This window comes from Mandrillus leucophaeus, unplaced genomic scaffold (genome assembly GCF_000951045.1).
Source record: "Mandrillus leucophaeus isolate KB7577 unplaced genomic scaffold, Mleu.le_1.0 Scaffold328, whole genome shotgun sequence".
NCBI lineage: Eukaryota > Metazoa > Chordata > Mammalia > Primates > Cercopithecidae > Mandrillus > Mandrillus leucophaeus.
The window spans coordinates 1,672,624-1,688,972 of NW_012103454.1; the positions used below are offsets into that span (position 1 = coordinate 1,672,624).

The 16,349-nt window shown below is 36.5% G+C and overlaps 1 protein-coding gene across 2 annotated transcripts in view; it reads left to right on the forward strand.

The window, feature by feature from the left end:
* TUSC3 (tumor suppressor candidate 3) overlaps nucleotides 1-2,025 on the forward strand; it is a 219,502-nt gene extending 217,477 nt beyond the window's left edge. For both annotated transcript variants that reach the window (XM_011988343.1, XM_011988344.1), the window contains one exon: nucleotides 250-2,025. Coding sequence is in view for 1 of the 2 variants with exons in the window: in XM_011988344.1 (XP_011843734.1) it covers nucleotides 250-265 (16 nt within the window). In the remaining variant the exon portion in view is untranslated. The remainder of the gene's footprint in view (nucleotides 1-249) is intronic.
* The last annotated feature ends 14,324 nt before the right edge of the window (nucleotides 2,026-16,349 follow it).

The following is a 16,349-nucleotide window of genomic DNA, read 5'->3' on the forward strand; positions in this document are numbered from 1 at the left end:
TATGTAAATTTAAACCACAAATTAAAGTTTTCAGCATCGTCTCTCACCTGACCCTGTTCCCACCCTAAGCCTGATCTGGTTAAAGGCACTAGTTCAGAAAAATTGCCCTGATGTAAAAATTACAATTAGCTGAATTAATACAATTATGACATTTTAATGTTATATTTACATGTGCTAATTTAGAATGGAATAAAAAGCATACTGTATTTTCCTTATGTTCAGCACATAATAATTTTCTTTCTTTTTCAGCTTTTTAATTAAATGAAGCCAAGTGGGATTTGCATAAAGTGAATGTTTACCATGAAGATAAACTGTTCCTGACTTTATACTATTTTGAATTCATTCATTTGATTGTGATCAGCTAGCTTATTCTTGTGTACTTTTTTTAAACCGTGGGTTTTCCTAGTAAATTTAATTTATAGAAATCAATGGTAGCATTTAGTGTTCTACAAAGGAAATATCAAAGTGTTTTTCAAGCCTATTATATTCAGTGTGTGCCACAGGATTGAAATAAATGACAATGTAATTATGAATTCATGTTTTAGAACTGTTTACTCATTAGTAAAGGACTGCAATGTTAGTAAAGAAAACCTATGACATGTATGTTAAAGATTCTTAGTATTGTACAGGGATAAAGCAAATGCATGAAAATATGTCATGTACTGAAAATTAAACTTACTGCAGTTTCAGTTATAAAGGACGTGCACTGTTATAAATAGTCTTTTGTTATTATTAACTAGATAAAGGTATATAGGACAGGGAACTGGATGAGTGGTACCTATAATTTGGATGCCTAACCAAGGCCTAGAGCTTCTTCTTGAGATCTGAATCTAAAGTAAGTACGCATTAGATCAGTGTGCTTCAAAGGCATCAGACAACAAAAGCAACATACCACAACTAGGAGTTAATTCTCAAACTTTAGACGTCATCTGGGAATACAGACTTACAAGTAAGAGCAAACTTAACACGCTATGTCCATTTTCGAGGTCACAACCCACTATGTCCATTTTCCTCATGTGTTTTATGGAACCAGCTTTCCATCAAAGCCTCAATCCTCGAATCCAGACAAAAGGTGAATTATCCTAGGATTAGTGAATGATTCAGTGAAGTTCTCTTGAAAACAAATGTAGGAGTGTAACGTACTATTATGTTTGTATCCTGTTTTAGTTTATAAAGCACTTACACATAATTATGGTATTTCTTCCTCACAATAACGTTGTAAATTAGTCAGGAAATGTAAATTTTGTCTGACTTATAGAAGTGATGGAAGCTGAAAGCCGAAAATAAAGTTTATAGCCAGGCCTTAGAACTCTCAAATATGGATTTTTATATTCTGTGGAGTTACCCAAATTAAGGTTTTAAGAAAGCAGTTCTTCAGTCAGTTCAGTGTTTGCTTTCTCTTTTTAAGGTTTGTTACCTAATTTTCATTAACATTTGAATAATAGACCATGGAGGATTGTTTTCATTGCAAGTTCCAGCTGTATAGCCTCAAACAAGAAACAGGTATACAACCACTGAGTTTACTTATTTAAATCTATGAATTTCAATGAAGAATGGAAAATACAGAGGCCTACTGGGGCATGTTTATCAAGTTATATCCCAGGGCAGTGTGTGTGTTAGCAGGATGAATGGTATCATCTTTTCAAAACATAATATTCAGTGAAAATCACATAATTTTAAGTTTATAGTCATAATCCCAAATCTGTTACTAAAAATAACATTAATTTTCCCAGTTCTTGTACTTAGATGAATAAATTTAGTTTTGGAATAACATTTATGCAAAAGCAATAGATGACCTTAGTCATTTGTTCACTGCCTATCCCTAGCCAAAACTTGACCTGTAATTCTTAATTCATTGCAGATTTTTTACATTTTACTCAAAACTTCGGAGATTACATAGAGAATCTCAGGTCAAATTTTACAAGTATTAAACATATGTTAATTATAATCACTTTTGTTTGTATCCTTAAATCTCAGAATTATCTTGCAGTTAATATGCAGCTGATTAAATGATATTACAAATTATCTCTAATCTCACTGTAAATCTTTTAATCATATCAAAGTCAGGTCATTCTCAGACACTATAACTAAGATAAGTAGTACTTTCCTATACCATTTTAGTAAACGTTTTCTAGCTCCTATTTTGTAATTTCCTATGAGCATTTAAAATTTCCTCTGAGCATTTAAAATTAATTGAGCAATTAAAATTTCATGGTTTAAAAAGCTGTGGCTTCTCTATAGACAACTGTTACATTAGGGAAGTGATTCTAGAGCAGAATATACTGCCTCAGTGTAAGTCATTACTGACTGAAAAATGCTCTAGGCAGAATTGCGAAGAGTGGCTCAAACACATAGTTTGCTTACAGAATGTAACATGCGCAAAATTACATACATATGATGTGTTTACCTTTGCTAAACAATGAGAATTGAATAATTGATTTGTACCTGGTATGTTATATCCTCCAGTGTCACTTTTTAACCAGACTCACTGTGTATTCCAGGCTGTCATAAAAATTGATTATATGTTTAACAATTATTTTTCTACTACAGTGGAGAGAAAAATCCTAATTATAAAATTCCACCTAAAGGAGTTTCACTTTATAATAACATCTGATTAATAACTTGTTGCATTTTGCTCAACATACTGTTCCTGGCATTACATATTCACATGAGTAAGCCCAGTAGCATTTTGTGCTTACTGCAGTTTTCTTTTACACATGAAGTAACATCCCTTGTCAATTACAATTCAGCAAGCATGGTGATTTGGGGAGATTAGATGTTGCTGTAACCATAGAGTTTGACAAGTATTCCCTTTCTTGCTATCACAAGAACCTCCCTAAGGGTACATGAAGGGAGTGGTTATTCTAAATAAGGCATGACATATTTTTCAACCAATGACATTAAAAATTGTGTTTTAAAAAGGACTGGTCACTGGGGCAAATACATTAGCTAGAGTATCTAGGGACAAAATATTTGAAATGACGCTTGAAGACTCAATGTTCTCGGAGTCCACAGAGCTCATTAAGTTTAAAATAGTAAAACAGTCTTCTTCATACTCTAGCAATATGCTATATTGGATCAGACCAATATATGTAATAATGTTTTCTCTCATAGTACGAAAAGGATGAGCATTGTAGCTAGTCACACTCAAAGGGTACAAGTATGCATTCATTAGCTCCTGAATTCCCTGATATAATTCATGAGCATCTGCCATTTATGAATTTTCCATATTCCTCTATGTCTGAAATACATGCGTTTATTTATATCACATACCAGGGGTCCAAGTACTATATAAAGTTTTAACAAAGCATCTCACCTTCTGGCCCTAATAGGAAAATCATGTCACATTTACCCAAATGTTGATACATCTTCTATTTCCATTAAATATTATGCATACATGTGAGGAAAAATGACAACAAGGAATTCCAGGTGCATACCCATCCTTAGAAAAACTGGAAAAAAAAACCTGTCAGACTCCAACTTACTGGAAATTTGGTTAAAAAAAAAAAAAATTACCAAACAACTGCTTAAATTAAAAAGGCAGCTGAAACTCAGCTGGATAGCTTAATGGCATTTTATCTTGATTCCCCCTCTTTCCTCCTCAGTCAGGAATGGACTTGAAGACTGCAGCCTGCATTCCTTATGTGGGCTCCTGGCTTTGGAGGGACCAGAATAGACCCCATTCTTATTTGACCTATCTAGGGGCTTGCCTTTGGTTAATGTAACTCAGAAGTCTCTCCAGGTGAAAAAGTGACTGTGCTGAGAATGATTTCTTGAAAGCATTGAAAGTAAATGAACAAGCCACTGCTGCCTGGAGAAGAGATTGCAGTTGGGACAGATAGCCACACGCTGAAAGCCTGGAAAGGAGGAGCTGGGTAGTGAAATAATTTGGAAAATAAGGACTTGGAAACAATCCTACATGTAACAGGGACTCTGGAAGGATGCACCCATACCCAGGGCAGGATCCATGTTCAGAAAAGTCCTGAGAAGATTCTAAGCTTTCACCTCATGCTGATACTAGTATTTACACCGAGACCAAACAGGAAGTGAAGACTAAAACAGAGTTGTAAACAGTCCGGATAAGTGTTGAAGGAGTGCCCCAATAGAGAACCTGTCTGTAAAGGTGAGGAGAGTATATTTTCTTTTTATCCTTTTTTTTTTTTCCTTTTGTCTCCAGGCATTTAAGGAAAGTTCTGTCAAACTGCTGACTGACCACTAAGCTAATGGAATAGATACTACACAGACAACACGTGACAGTTTAGAAAAGCCACTAAACAAATCACTACTACACAAACTGCAATTCATAACAAGCTATGATAACAAAACTTGGGGAGAGGGCAGAATCTAGTTTCCAGAGTTACCACATTATAATGTTCAGGCTATCCAGTTTATAAAAATTTAAAAAGTGAGGCATATAAAAAGACAAGAAAGTCATCTTATTCACAATAAAGAAATTAACAGAAACTGACCCTGAGACAGCACTGGCACTGGACTTGCTAGACAAGGACATTAATGTCTTCAACATACTCAAAGAGCTAACAGAAACCATGGACAAACAACTAAAGGAAACAAAGAGAATGATATATCATTAAAGAATATCAATAAAGAGATAAAAATTATAAAAAGGATAGGAACAGAGGAAGTCAAATTGTCTGTTTGCAGATGACATGGTTGTATATTTAGAATACCCCATCGTCTCAGCCTCAAATCCCCTTAAGCTGATAAGCAACTTCAAAGTCTCAGGATACAAAATCAATGTGCAAAAATCACAAGCATTTGTATACATCAATAACAGCCAAATCATGAGTGAACTCCCATTCACAATTGCCACAAACAGAATAAAATACCTAGGAGTACAACTTACAAGGGATGTAAAGGACCTCTTCAAGGAGAACTACAAACCACTGCTCAAGGAAATAAGAGGACACAAATGGAAAAACATTCCATGCTCATGGATGGGATGAATCAGTATCGTGAAAATGGCCATACTGCCTAAAGTAACTTACAGATTCAGTGCTATCCCCATCAAACTACCACTGACTGTCTTTACAGAATTAGAAACTACTTTAAATTTCATGTGGAACCAAAAAAGAGCCTGCATAGCCAAGACAATCTTAAGCAAAAAAGAACAAAGCTGGAGGCATCACTCTACCTGACTTCAAACTACAACTACAAAGCTACAGTAACCAAACAGCATGGTACTGGTACTAAAACAGATATACAGACCAATGGAACAGAGCAGAGGCCTCAAAAATAATGCCACACGTCTGCAACCATCTGATCTTTGACAAACTTGACAAAAACAATGGGGAAATGATTCCCTATTTAATAAATGGTGTTGGGAAAACTGGCTAGCTATATGTAGAAAACTGAAACTGGGCCCCCTCTTCCTTACACCTTACACAAAAATTACCTGAAGATAGATTAAAGACTTAAATGTAAGACCTGAAACCGTAAAAACCCTAGAAGACAACCTAGGCAGTACCATTCAGGACATAGGCATGGGCAAAAAGCTCATGACTAAAACATCAAAATCAATGGCAACAAATGCCAAAATTGACAAATGGGATCTAAACTAAAGAGCTTCTGCACAGCAAAAGAAACTATCCTCAGAGTGAAAAGGCAGCCTACAGAAGGGGAAAAAATTTGTGCAATCTATCCATCTGACAAAGGGCTAATAATCCAGAATCTACGAAGAACTTAAATTTACAAGAGAAAACCCCATCAAAAAGTGGGCAAAGGACATGAACAGACACTGTCAAAAGAAGACATTTATGCGGCCAATAAATATTAAAGAAAGCTCATCATCACTGGGCATTAGAGAGATGCAAAGTAAAACCACAATGAGATACCATCTCTCACCAGTTATAATGGTAATCATTGAAAAGGAAACAGATGCTAGAGAGGACGTGGAGAAATAGGAATGCTTTTACACTGTTGGTGGGAGTGTAAATTAGTTCAACCGTTGTGGAAGACAGTGTGGCGATTCCTAAAGGATCTAGAATCAGAAATACCATTTGACCCACCAATCCCATTACTGGGTATATACCCAAAGGATTATAAATCAATCTACTATAAAGACACATGCACAGGTATGTTTATTGCAGCACTGTTCATAATAGCAAAGACTTGGAGCCAACCCAAATGCCCATCAATGATAGACTAGATAAAGGAAATGTGACACATATACACCATGGGATGCTATGCAGCCATAAAAAAGGATGAGTTCATATCCTTTGCAGGGACATGGATGAAGCTGGAAACCATCATTCTCAGCTAAATAACACAGGAACAGAAAACCAAACACCATATTTTCTCAGTCATAACTGGGAGATGGACAATGAGAACCCATGGACACAGGGAGGGGAACATCACACACCGGGGCCTGTCGGGATGAGGGACTAAGGGAGGGATAGCATTAGGAGAAATACCCAGTGTAGATGACGGGTTGATGGATGTAGCAAACCGTCATGGCACGTGTATACCTCTGTAACAAACCTGCATGTTTTGCACATGTATCCCAGAACTTAAAGTATAGCTTTAAAAAATTATGAAATAAGGCCGGGCGCGGTGGCTCAAGCCTGTAATCCCAGCACTTTGGGAGGCCGAGACGGGTGGATCACAAGGTCAGGAGATTCAGACCATCCTGGCTAACACAGTGAAACCCCGTCTCTACTAAAAAATACAAAAAAAAAAAAAACTAGCCGGGCGAGCTGGCGGGCGCCTGTGGTCCCAGCTACTCGGGAGGCTGAGGCAGGAGAATGGCGTGAACCCGGGAGGCGGAGCTTGCAGTGAGCTGAGATCCGGCCACTGCACTCCAGCCTGGGCGACAGAGCGAGACTCCGTCAAAAAAAAAAAAAAAAATTATGAAATAGAGTCAAATATAAATTTTGATGTTGAAAAATATAATGATCTTAAAATGAATCAGTTGAAATAATAATGATATAATAATAATTGGAAAAGTCACTAGAGAGGCTTGACAGGAGAATAGGCAGAAAAAGAAAATCAGTAAACTTGAAGCTAGGTTAGTTGTTGAAATGATCCAGTCTGAGGAGACAAATGAAGAAAAAGGAACACAGACTAAAAGACCTGTTAAACACCATCAAGCATATTAAGTATGAACAGGAGTCCCAGAAGAGAGAGGAAAGGACAGAAAAAAGTATTTGAAGAAATAATGTTCAGACTTACCAAATCTGAAAAAAGACATGAAGCCAGTATCCAAGAAGTTCAACAAATTCCACGTAGTATACAAACTGAAAGAGATCCATACCAAGACACATTAAAATCAAACTGTCAAGAGATCAGGAATCTTGAAAGCAGGAAGAGAAACGTGACTCAACATGTAGAAGAAATCCTCAGCAAGATTAATAGCCAGTTGCTCATTAGAGGCCATTGAAGCAGAAAGGCATTTTAGAGTGCTAAAAGAAACCATCAGCCACGAATTCTGTACCTCGCAAAGTTATCTTTTTAAAATGAAGGATATAAATAGTACCTTCCCAGACAAAGGAGTCAGTTCTACGTAGATGCACCCTATAAAACTTGCTAAAGAGAGTCCTTCAAGCTGAAAGGACAACTCAGAGCCATACAAAGAAATGAAAAATACTATTAAAAGAAATAAGTGCATAGATTAAATATAAAAGACAGCATTATTTTTCACTTGTAACTTTGTTTCATGTAATTTAAAAGATGATTGCATAATACAGTAACTGTAAATCTTGTGAACCCATAAATTAAAAACTCTACAATATATAAATGAACTGGAAAACTAACAAATATATGGAAAATAAATGATGTAAAACAACCAGTGGATCACAGAAGTCACAACAGAAATTAGAAAACACGTTAAGAGAAATGAAAACAAAAATTCTACATACCAAAATTTTTGAGATGCAGAAAAAGCAATGTTCAGAGGGGGATTTGTAGCTGGAAATGTCTTTATTTAAAAAAAGAAGACGAAGAAAGGCGGGGCGCAGTGGCTCACACCTGTAATCCTGGCACTTTGGGAGGCCAAGGCAGGCAGATCATGAGGTCAGGAGATCAAGACTGACTAACACAGTGAAACCCTGTCTCTAGTAAAAACATTAAAAAAAATCAGCCAGGCAAGTGGTGGCAAGTGCCTGTAGTCTCAACTAGTTGGGAGGCTGAGACAGGAGAATGGCATGAACCCAGGAGGCAGAGCTTGCAGTGAGCCGAGATCACACCACTGCACTCTAGCCTGGGCCACAGAGCAAGACTCTGTCTCTGTGGAGTCTATAAATAAAAAGAAGAAAGATCTTGAATGAATATCTGAACTACACCTTAAAGAACTGGAAAAAGAAAAACCCAAAACAAGCAGATATATAGAAATAAAGATCAGAGCAGAGCAAAACAAAATAGAGAATAGAAAAACCATAAAGTCAACGAAACCAAAAGTTGGTTCTTTGAAATGCAAACAAAATTGGCCAACCTTAAGCTATGCTAAGAAGATTCAAATTACTAATATCAGAAATGGAAGTGGGAAGATTAATACCCACCTTGCAGAAGTAAAAATGATTATAAGAGAATAATTGTATACCAAAAGTTAAACAGCCTAAATGATTATAGACGTATTCCTAGAAACAACCAAACTACAAAAATGTACTCAACAAAAACAGAAAATCTGGACAGACCTCTTAACAAGAGATTGAACTGGTTATCAAAAACCTCCCAATAAAGGAAAACCCAAGACCGGATGACTTCACTGGTGAGTTACACCAAATATTTAAAGAATGAACACAATCATTCTCAATTATTTCAAAAAATAGAAGAGATAGTAACACTTCCTAATTCTGAGGAAACTATTACCTTGACACCAAACCAAATACACTAAGAAAACCATCTCCTATGTAATTAAGTATCTCTTAAGACAGTACATGTAAAAATCCAACAAAATACTAGCAAACAATCCAGCAGGATATTAAAAGTTTTATACAGCATGACCAAGTGGGAATTATTCCAGAAATGCAAAGGTGGTTCAACATATGAAAAACAAAATCAGTGTAACACACCACATTAACAGAATGAAGAGGGAAAGCTACATAATGATATAGTTGATGCAGAAAAAGCATTTAACCAGATCTAATACCCATCATTTAAAAGTGAACACAAACACTGAACAAAATAGGAATAAAAAGAGGACTTTCTCAACATTATCAGGTTGAGATTTGTGAAAAACCAGCAGCTAACATAACATTGAATGGTTAAAAACAAAACTTTACACCTGAAATCAGGGACATGGCAAGAATGCCCACATTCACCACCTCTGTTCAGCCTGATACTGTGTGTTCTAGGCAGGACAATTAGGTAAGGACACAAAAAGACAACCTAATTGGAAAGGAAGACATAATACTTATTTCCTTTCACAGATGGCATGATATATATATAAAGTAAAACGAAGAATTTTTTAAATGATTAAAAATAAATTCACCAGAGTTGCAGGATACATGGTTAACATGCAAAATACAATTGAATTTCTATATACTAGCAAAGAACAGTCTGAAAAAGGAAATTAAGACAATCTCATTTATAACAGAACCAAATAATAAAATACTTTGGGACAGATTTAACCAAGGAACTAAAAATACAAAACATTGCTGAAAGAAGTTAAAAGAAGACTTAAATAGAAATACATCAAGTTCATACATTGAAAAACATAATACTGTTAAGATGGAAATACTCCTCAAAATGATCTACAAATTCACTTTCCTATTATAATCTAATGGCCTGGCCTTTTTGCAGAAATAAGAAAACTGATTCGTATGAAGATGCATGGGGTCATGAATAGCCAAATATTGAAAAACAACCAAGTTGAAACACTCACACTTTCAAAACTTAATTCTACAATAATAGAAACACAACTACCAGGTACCAAACATAGGCACTAATATAAGGATAAACATAATAGATTAATAGAATGGAATTGGGAATCCAAAAATATACCCATAACCTCTCTACTGATTTTCAACAAGAGTGCCAAAACCATCAGCTGAATTTCCACGTGCAAAAGTAGGATAAAGTTGGACCCTTACCTCACACTGTATACATAAAAGTAACTCAAAATGGATCAACAATATAAATTTAAGAGCTAAAATAGTAACACTTTTAGAAACATGGGTGTGAACTTTTTTTGACCTAGGGTTTGGCAATAGGTTCTCGGATACGACATCAAAAGCACAAGCAACAAAATAAAAATATAAATTAGACCTCAAAATTAAAAACTTCTGCGCATTAAAAGCACTATGGAGAGTGAAAATTCAACCCATCGTAATAGAATATTTGCAAATCATGTATCTGATAAGGATCTAGTATCCAAAATATATAAAGAATTCTTACAAATCCATAGCCAAAAACAAAATCTCAATTAAAAATGGAGTTTAAGGGTCACCTTTTGTCTCCTCAAAAAAGATAAGTTGAAGTCCTGATCCGAGTACTTCCGAGTACATCTTTACTTGGAAATCGAGTCACTGCAAATGCAATTACTTAAGATGAACTCATACTGGAATAAGGCTCCTAATCCAGTATTACTGGTGCCCTTGTAAGAAGGAAACCATGTATGGATAGACACAGGGAGAAAACCACACAAAGATGGATGACTGGCTTGATGCATCTACAAGCCAGTAAATGCCACAGACTGCCAGCAAACCAATAGCTAGAAAGAGGCAAGGAAGGATTCCCATGAAGGTCTCAGAGTTAGCCTGGCTTTGCCAACACCTTGATTTTTTACTTTTAGTCTCCAGAACATTAAGACTGTAAATTTCTTTTAACCCATCCATTTTGTGGTACTTTGTTACAGCAGCTCTAGGAAACTAATACAGTGAGCAAAGGTCTTGAGTAAATATTAGAGTAAAATATACAAACGTTAACAATCACATGAGGCACTCAGTGTCATTAGTTACTCCGGAAATGCAAATCAAAATCAAAATGAGATATCACTTCATACCCACCAGAATGTCTGTTAAAAAAGAAAAAAGAAAAGAAAAGAAAATATTGGTGCAGATGTGAAGAAAATGAAGCTCATATACACTGTGGGAATTTAAAATGAATTGGCCACTTTGGAAACAAATTAGTAGTTCTTTTATGAATGAAACAGACCATATGACACAGCAATTCCACTTAGGTATATATCCAAAAGAATTGAAAGTAGGTGTTTAAACAAAACTTGCACAACTGTTCATAGCACTATATGGCAACAGGGAGAACAATCCAAATGTTCATCAGCTGAGGAATGGATAAACAAAATTTATAAATCCGTGCATGAGAATGTTGTTTAGCCATTAAAAAGTTACAAAGTACTGATACATCCTGCAGCATGAGTGAACTTTGAAAACAAGTGAAAGATGCCAGACACAAAAAGCCACACAGTATATCATTCCTTTTATATGAAACGTCCTGAATAGAGAAATTCATACACAAAAAGCAGATGTGTGGTTGCCAGGGGTTGGATGAGGGGTAGGATGGGGAGTGACTATTTAGTAGTTTGAGGGTTTTTTAAGGAGGTGATGAAAATATTCTGGAGAGTGGTGATGATTGCGTAATATTGTAAATGTATTTCATTCTAGTCATTTATACGTATTAAAAAGTTTAAAATGATTACTTTTGTGTTAACAAGCATTTTACCGCCACCACAACACAAATTATGCATATAGCGATATAAAGGTTTTTAACAACCTAATGATGCTGTTCAAGAAGACATGGTTCTTTTATCTGAACTTCAGTGTCCCAGTTAGCCTTGTCATAACCAAAAAGATTTACATATACATACATATATATACACACACACACAAAACTATATATTACACACTCTCTCTCTCTATATATATATATATTCCATAATAATGAAAAAGCACCATTTAATTCTTTTAAGGGAAGGAGTCATTGCACCTGAATGGATTCCTTTTCCTGTTGTATTTGGGCCTTTATGTAGGAGTGAGATGTTTATTAGTGGAAAGCAAGAGAAAATGGACAGAGAACAAGATAGTCCAACAGATGCAAAAAAATGAAATATATAATATTTAAATAATGGGATGAGGTTAATGATTTCTCAATTATTAAATTTTACTGTATAGTTTGACCATAGAAAAGATGTGTTCATCTAATTCACTATTCTCCAAATACAGAATAGTTTCTCTGTGATAAAGCACTGGTATCTTATCACTGCAGAGAGGGTAGTAGCCTTGAATGACGTTTTAACTGGTGATTGCTTTTATATCAAACACTTTTCAGCTGATTATGAACAACATTCAGCCTAATTTTAAAGCTAAAATTAAAGTTACCTGGGGCCTCAGTTTTACCTACAAACATATAATGTAAAGGTGCTTTTTTTTTTTTTTTCCTGTGGCCTCTCAGGGAAGAAATAATTCTACCTTTAACACGTTTTTATTTATTTTATGAATGGGCAAATATCCTTAAAAAAGGAACACACGTCTTACCACTCGTCTTGGGAGAGAAGGCTGTTGCTTGATAACTAGGGAATACTATTTTTTAAGCACCTTTGCAGTACTTGACATGTCATTTATGTTTTCAGTTGTCAGCCTGCACAAGTTTCTCATCTGCCCATGTGTATCTATTCATATTGGCAAGTTTCAACACAGCCATCTTTTAAAGGCTTCATTGTGTTACTGATATTTAAGTTTTAAAATCCAGCATTTCTGTGCTAGATCCTCAAATCAATTTTTACATTCTTTTGTAACTTACAGTAATATTTTTGCCTCATCCCTATACTCAGTTGGCAGTGAGCTATATCATGACTTAAGTAACTTTATTACCAATTGTGCTGTATTCTACCATCACAAAATATTCCTTTAAGGCACTCTTCAGATACTATCATTTTAATTGGTGTCTTCCAGAATGATTCTATAAAACTCTGTAAGATGAGCCTTTTACTGTTATGTGAAAAAAACAGGGTAACGTGATGGACAAAAAAAAATTGAGACTGAAATTTTAAGTGTAACACTGTCACGTGTTTATTGAAAAAGAAATCATTTAACTTCTGTGTGTTGCTATCTCTGCCTTTAAAATATAGTAGTGGTACCATATCTAATGTAGACAGGTTGTGAAATCCAAAAAATATATTTTACATGTTCTTGGTTTTTTAAGTCTTACAAAGTTCTTTTCCAGCTAGAATCTTCTTTGAAGAACAGGAAACAAAGAGAGAAGACTTTTCCTGGCCTCGTCTTAGAGTCTGGAATTGGGTAACTAAAAGATAAGTCAACTACTTCTTAAAATTTCCTGCTTCCAATCATATCAAGAATAATATTTCAAAGAAAGCATACTAATGAAAATTCAAGGTATTGTGTAACTTCCCCCCCCCCCTTTCGGGGGCTGGGAGGGGTTTCCAAGCTGTATCCAAAGTTGAAGGAAAGGAAGGATAGTGTGCCTCAGCAAATTTCCTGAGCTCCGTATTTCCTTGACTGCAGTTTCTATTACCCATAAAAGGGGATTTATCATATCTTGGTGCCAAAGCTCAAAAATTACTGGGTAAAATATATACATCCCCATGTATGCTGCTTAAGTATACACATGAAAATATAATTCAGGTTTTCACTGTGCTATATTTAAGTAGGTAAAACTGGAAAGTCAGAATCCCTGAGTTAAAGCAGATAGGAAGTATATAAATGATAGTACTTCCTTTTTATATGGTGCCTGTACTTTTTGAAATTTTTGCACATAAGTAATTTTATTTGATCCTGACAACTTTACATACTTGATAAGACAAGTATAAGCTTTATAAATGTCTAAGACACAGACAGACAAAGGTAAATGCTTAAAGGTTAACTGAAGACTACAATGGCAATTAGCTAACTTCTTGAATTATCTCCTTTTCAGGAATTCTCTTTTAAAATATTGTATACAGATATACACAGACACACACAAAAAGTATATATTCATAAACATTCTTAAAAATTAAGGCTATCAATGAGAAGTTTGTCAGTCCCTTGGAGGAATTGGTGTAATTTCATTGTAACTGGACCAGATTAGAAATGATCAACAAAAAATCTATTCCTAAATTTTTTAAATAAAAAGAGCATTGAAAAACATCTTGATTTCCCTCTTCTTGCCCCCTACCAATCCTAGTAAGACTGTGCTTTCAATCCGAGACTGTGCTTTCAATCTGCGTGACATCAGACTCAGAGCCCACACTTTAAGGCGAAAAAAAAAACAAAAAAAAAACCACTGGCTAATACCACCCCTGTTTCCAACTAATTAGGAATTACTTCCTAAGTACCAAAGCTGCCTCTCCCACCTGATTTCCATCAAGACCTGATTTACTACACTTATTCTGAAAACTGTAATTCATTACTAAAGGTAATCTGACCTGATGAGGTGAGAGTGTTACCAGTACTGGAAAACATTTTCCCAATTACAGTTTACTTTTAGGGTCCTGGAAAAACAGATAAGGAGACAAAGCAGAAATGTCTGGGCTCTCGTATTAGATGTTATTGACTAATCAGCATCTGCTAACGGGGGGGGGGGGGGGGGTGAACTAAAATCAAGCCTGACCCATGGAAGAAAAGTTAGTAATTTTTTTTTTTAAATACAAGCATCTTCCCTCTTTTACCTGCTTCCCACTTTCATCACCATCGTGTGAACATAATATAAAAGGAGCCAGTATTATTAGCTAACAGAATAACTTATCTCACCCCTTTCTGTTCCAAGTAGTTGACAGGGCCATAATTCATGATTCTTTATATATCATTAAGAATCCTTATTTACCTAGATTTTATGCTAAATAGGGAAAGTGTAAATTTCCAAATCTGCTTTTCCCAAAACATACCTTTTCCTTAGAGAAAGGGCCCTATAACTGGCCACAAAAGGAATTTCCTCCAAAATTAACATGGTTAGGCTAGTGTGACTATCTGGGAATGAAACATCAAGAAACTCTTCATGCAAATCATTCAGACTTGAGTTAGATACAAAACAATGAATACAGATGAGACACTTATACTTTTCTGTCCTTCTGAGTTTACATTAATTATATTTGAATATGAAACCCAAAAGGCTATTAGTTCACAATAATATCACCTCTACATAAGCTTTAGAAATTCCTCAGTGCTAGGACTACAGTTGGAATACTCTATTTCAGTTACGTTCACATTCATCCTGGGTAAGTACCAGAAGCAGGCCACCCACTGATTTTTTTTTTCACATTACTTCTAGTAACAGAGTAACTGTATACAAGTTTAGGTTATCCAGAGAGAAATACTGTGGCCAGTAGTATCAGGGGGAAACCCCATGTATCTACAACAAGGGAAACCAGGACCTTGGATAGAAACTATATGATTGGGGGGCGGTTCCAAGACGCCCGAATAGGAACAGCTTCAGGCTACAGCTCCCAGCATAAACAATGCAGAGGAGGGTGATTTCTGCATTTCCAACTGAGGTACCAGGTTCATATCATTGGGGCGTGCTGAACAATGGTTGCAGGACAGTAAGTGCAGCCCACCGATCAAGAGCTGAAGCAGGGCAAGGCATCGCGTCACCTGGGAAGCGCAAGGGGGAAGGGAATTCCCTTTCCTAGACAAGGGAAACCGTGACACACAGCACCTGGAACAATGGGTCACTCCCACCCTAATACTGCGCATTTCCAAAGGTCTTAGAAAACGGAGTATCAGGAGATTATATCCCACGCCTGGCTCAGAGGGTCCCACGCTCACAGAGCCTCCCTCATTGCTAGCACAGCAGTCTGAGATCTAACTGCAAGGTGGCAGCAAGGCTGGGGGAGGGGCACCTGCCATTGCTGAGACTTGAGTAGGTAAAGTGGCCTAGAAGCTTGAACTGGGTGGAACCCACCACAGCTCAAGGAGGCCTGCCTGCCTCTGTAGACTCCACCTCTGGGGACAGGGCATAGCCAAACAAAAGGCAGCAGAAACATCTGCATATGTAAATGTACCTGTCTGACAGCTTTGAAGAGAGTAGTGGTTCTCCCAGCATGGAGTTTGAGATCTGAGAACAGGAGACTGCCTCCTCAAGTGGGTCCCTGACCCCCGAGCAGCCTGAGAGGCACGCCCAACTAGGGGCAGACTGACACCTCACACGGTCAGGTACCCCTCTGAGATGAAGCTTCCAGAGGAACGATCAGGCAGCAACATTTGCTGTTCAGCAATATTCACTCTTCTACAGCCTCTGCTGCTGATACCCAGGCAAACAAGGTCTGGAGTGGACCTCCAGCAAACTCCAACAGACCTGCAGCTGAGATTCCTGACTGTTAGAAACAAAACTAACAGAAAGGACCTCCGCACCAAAACCCCATCTGTATGTCACCATCATCAAAGAACAAAGGAAGATAAAACCACAAAGATGGCAAAAAAAAAAAAAAAAAAAAAAAAAAAAAA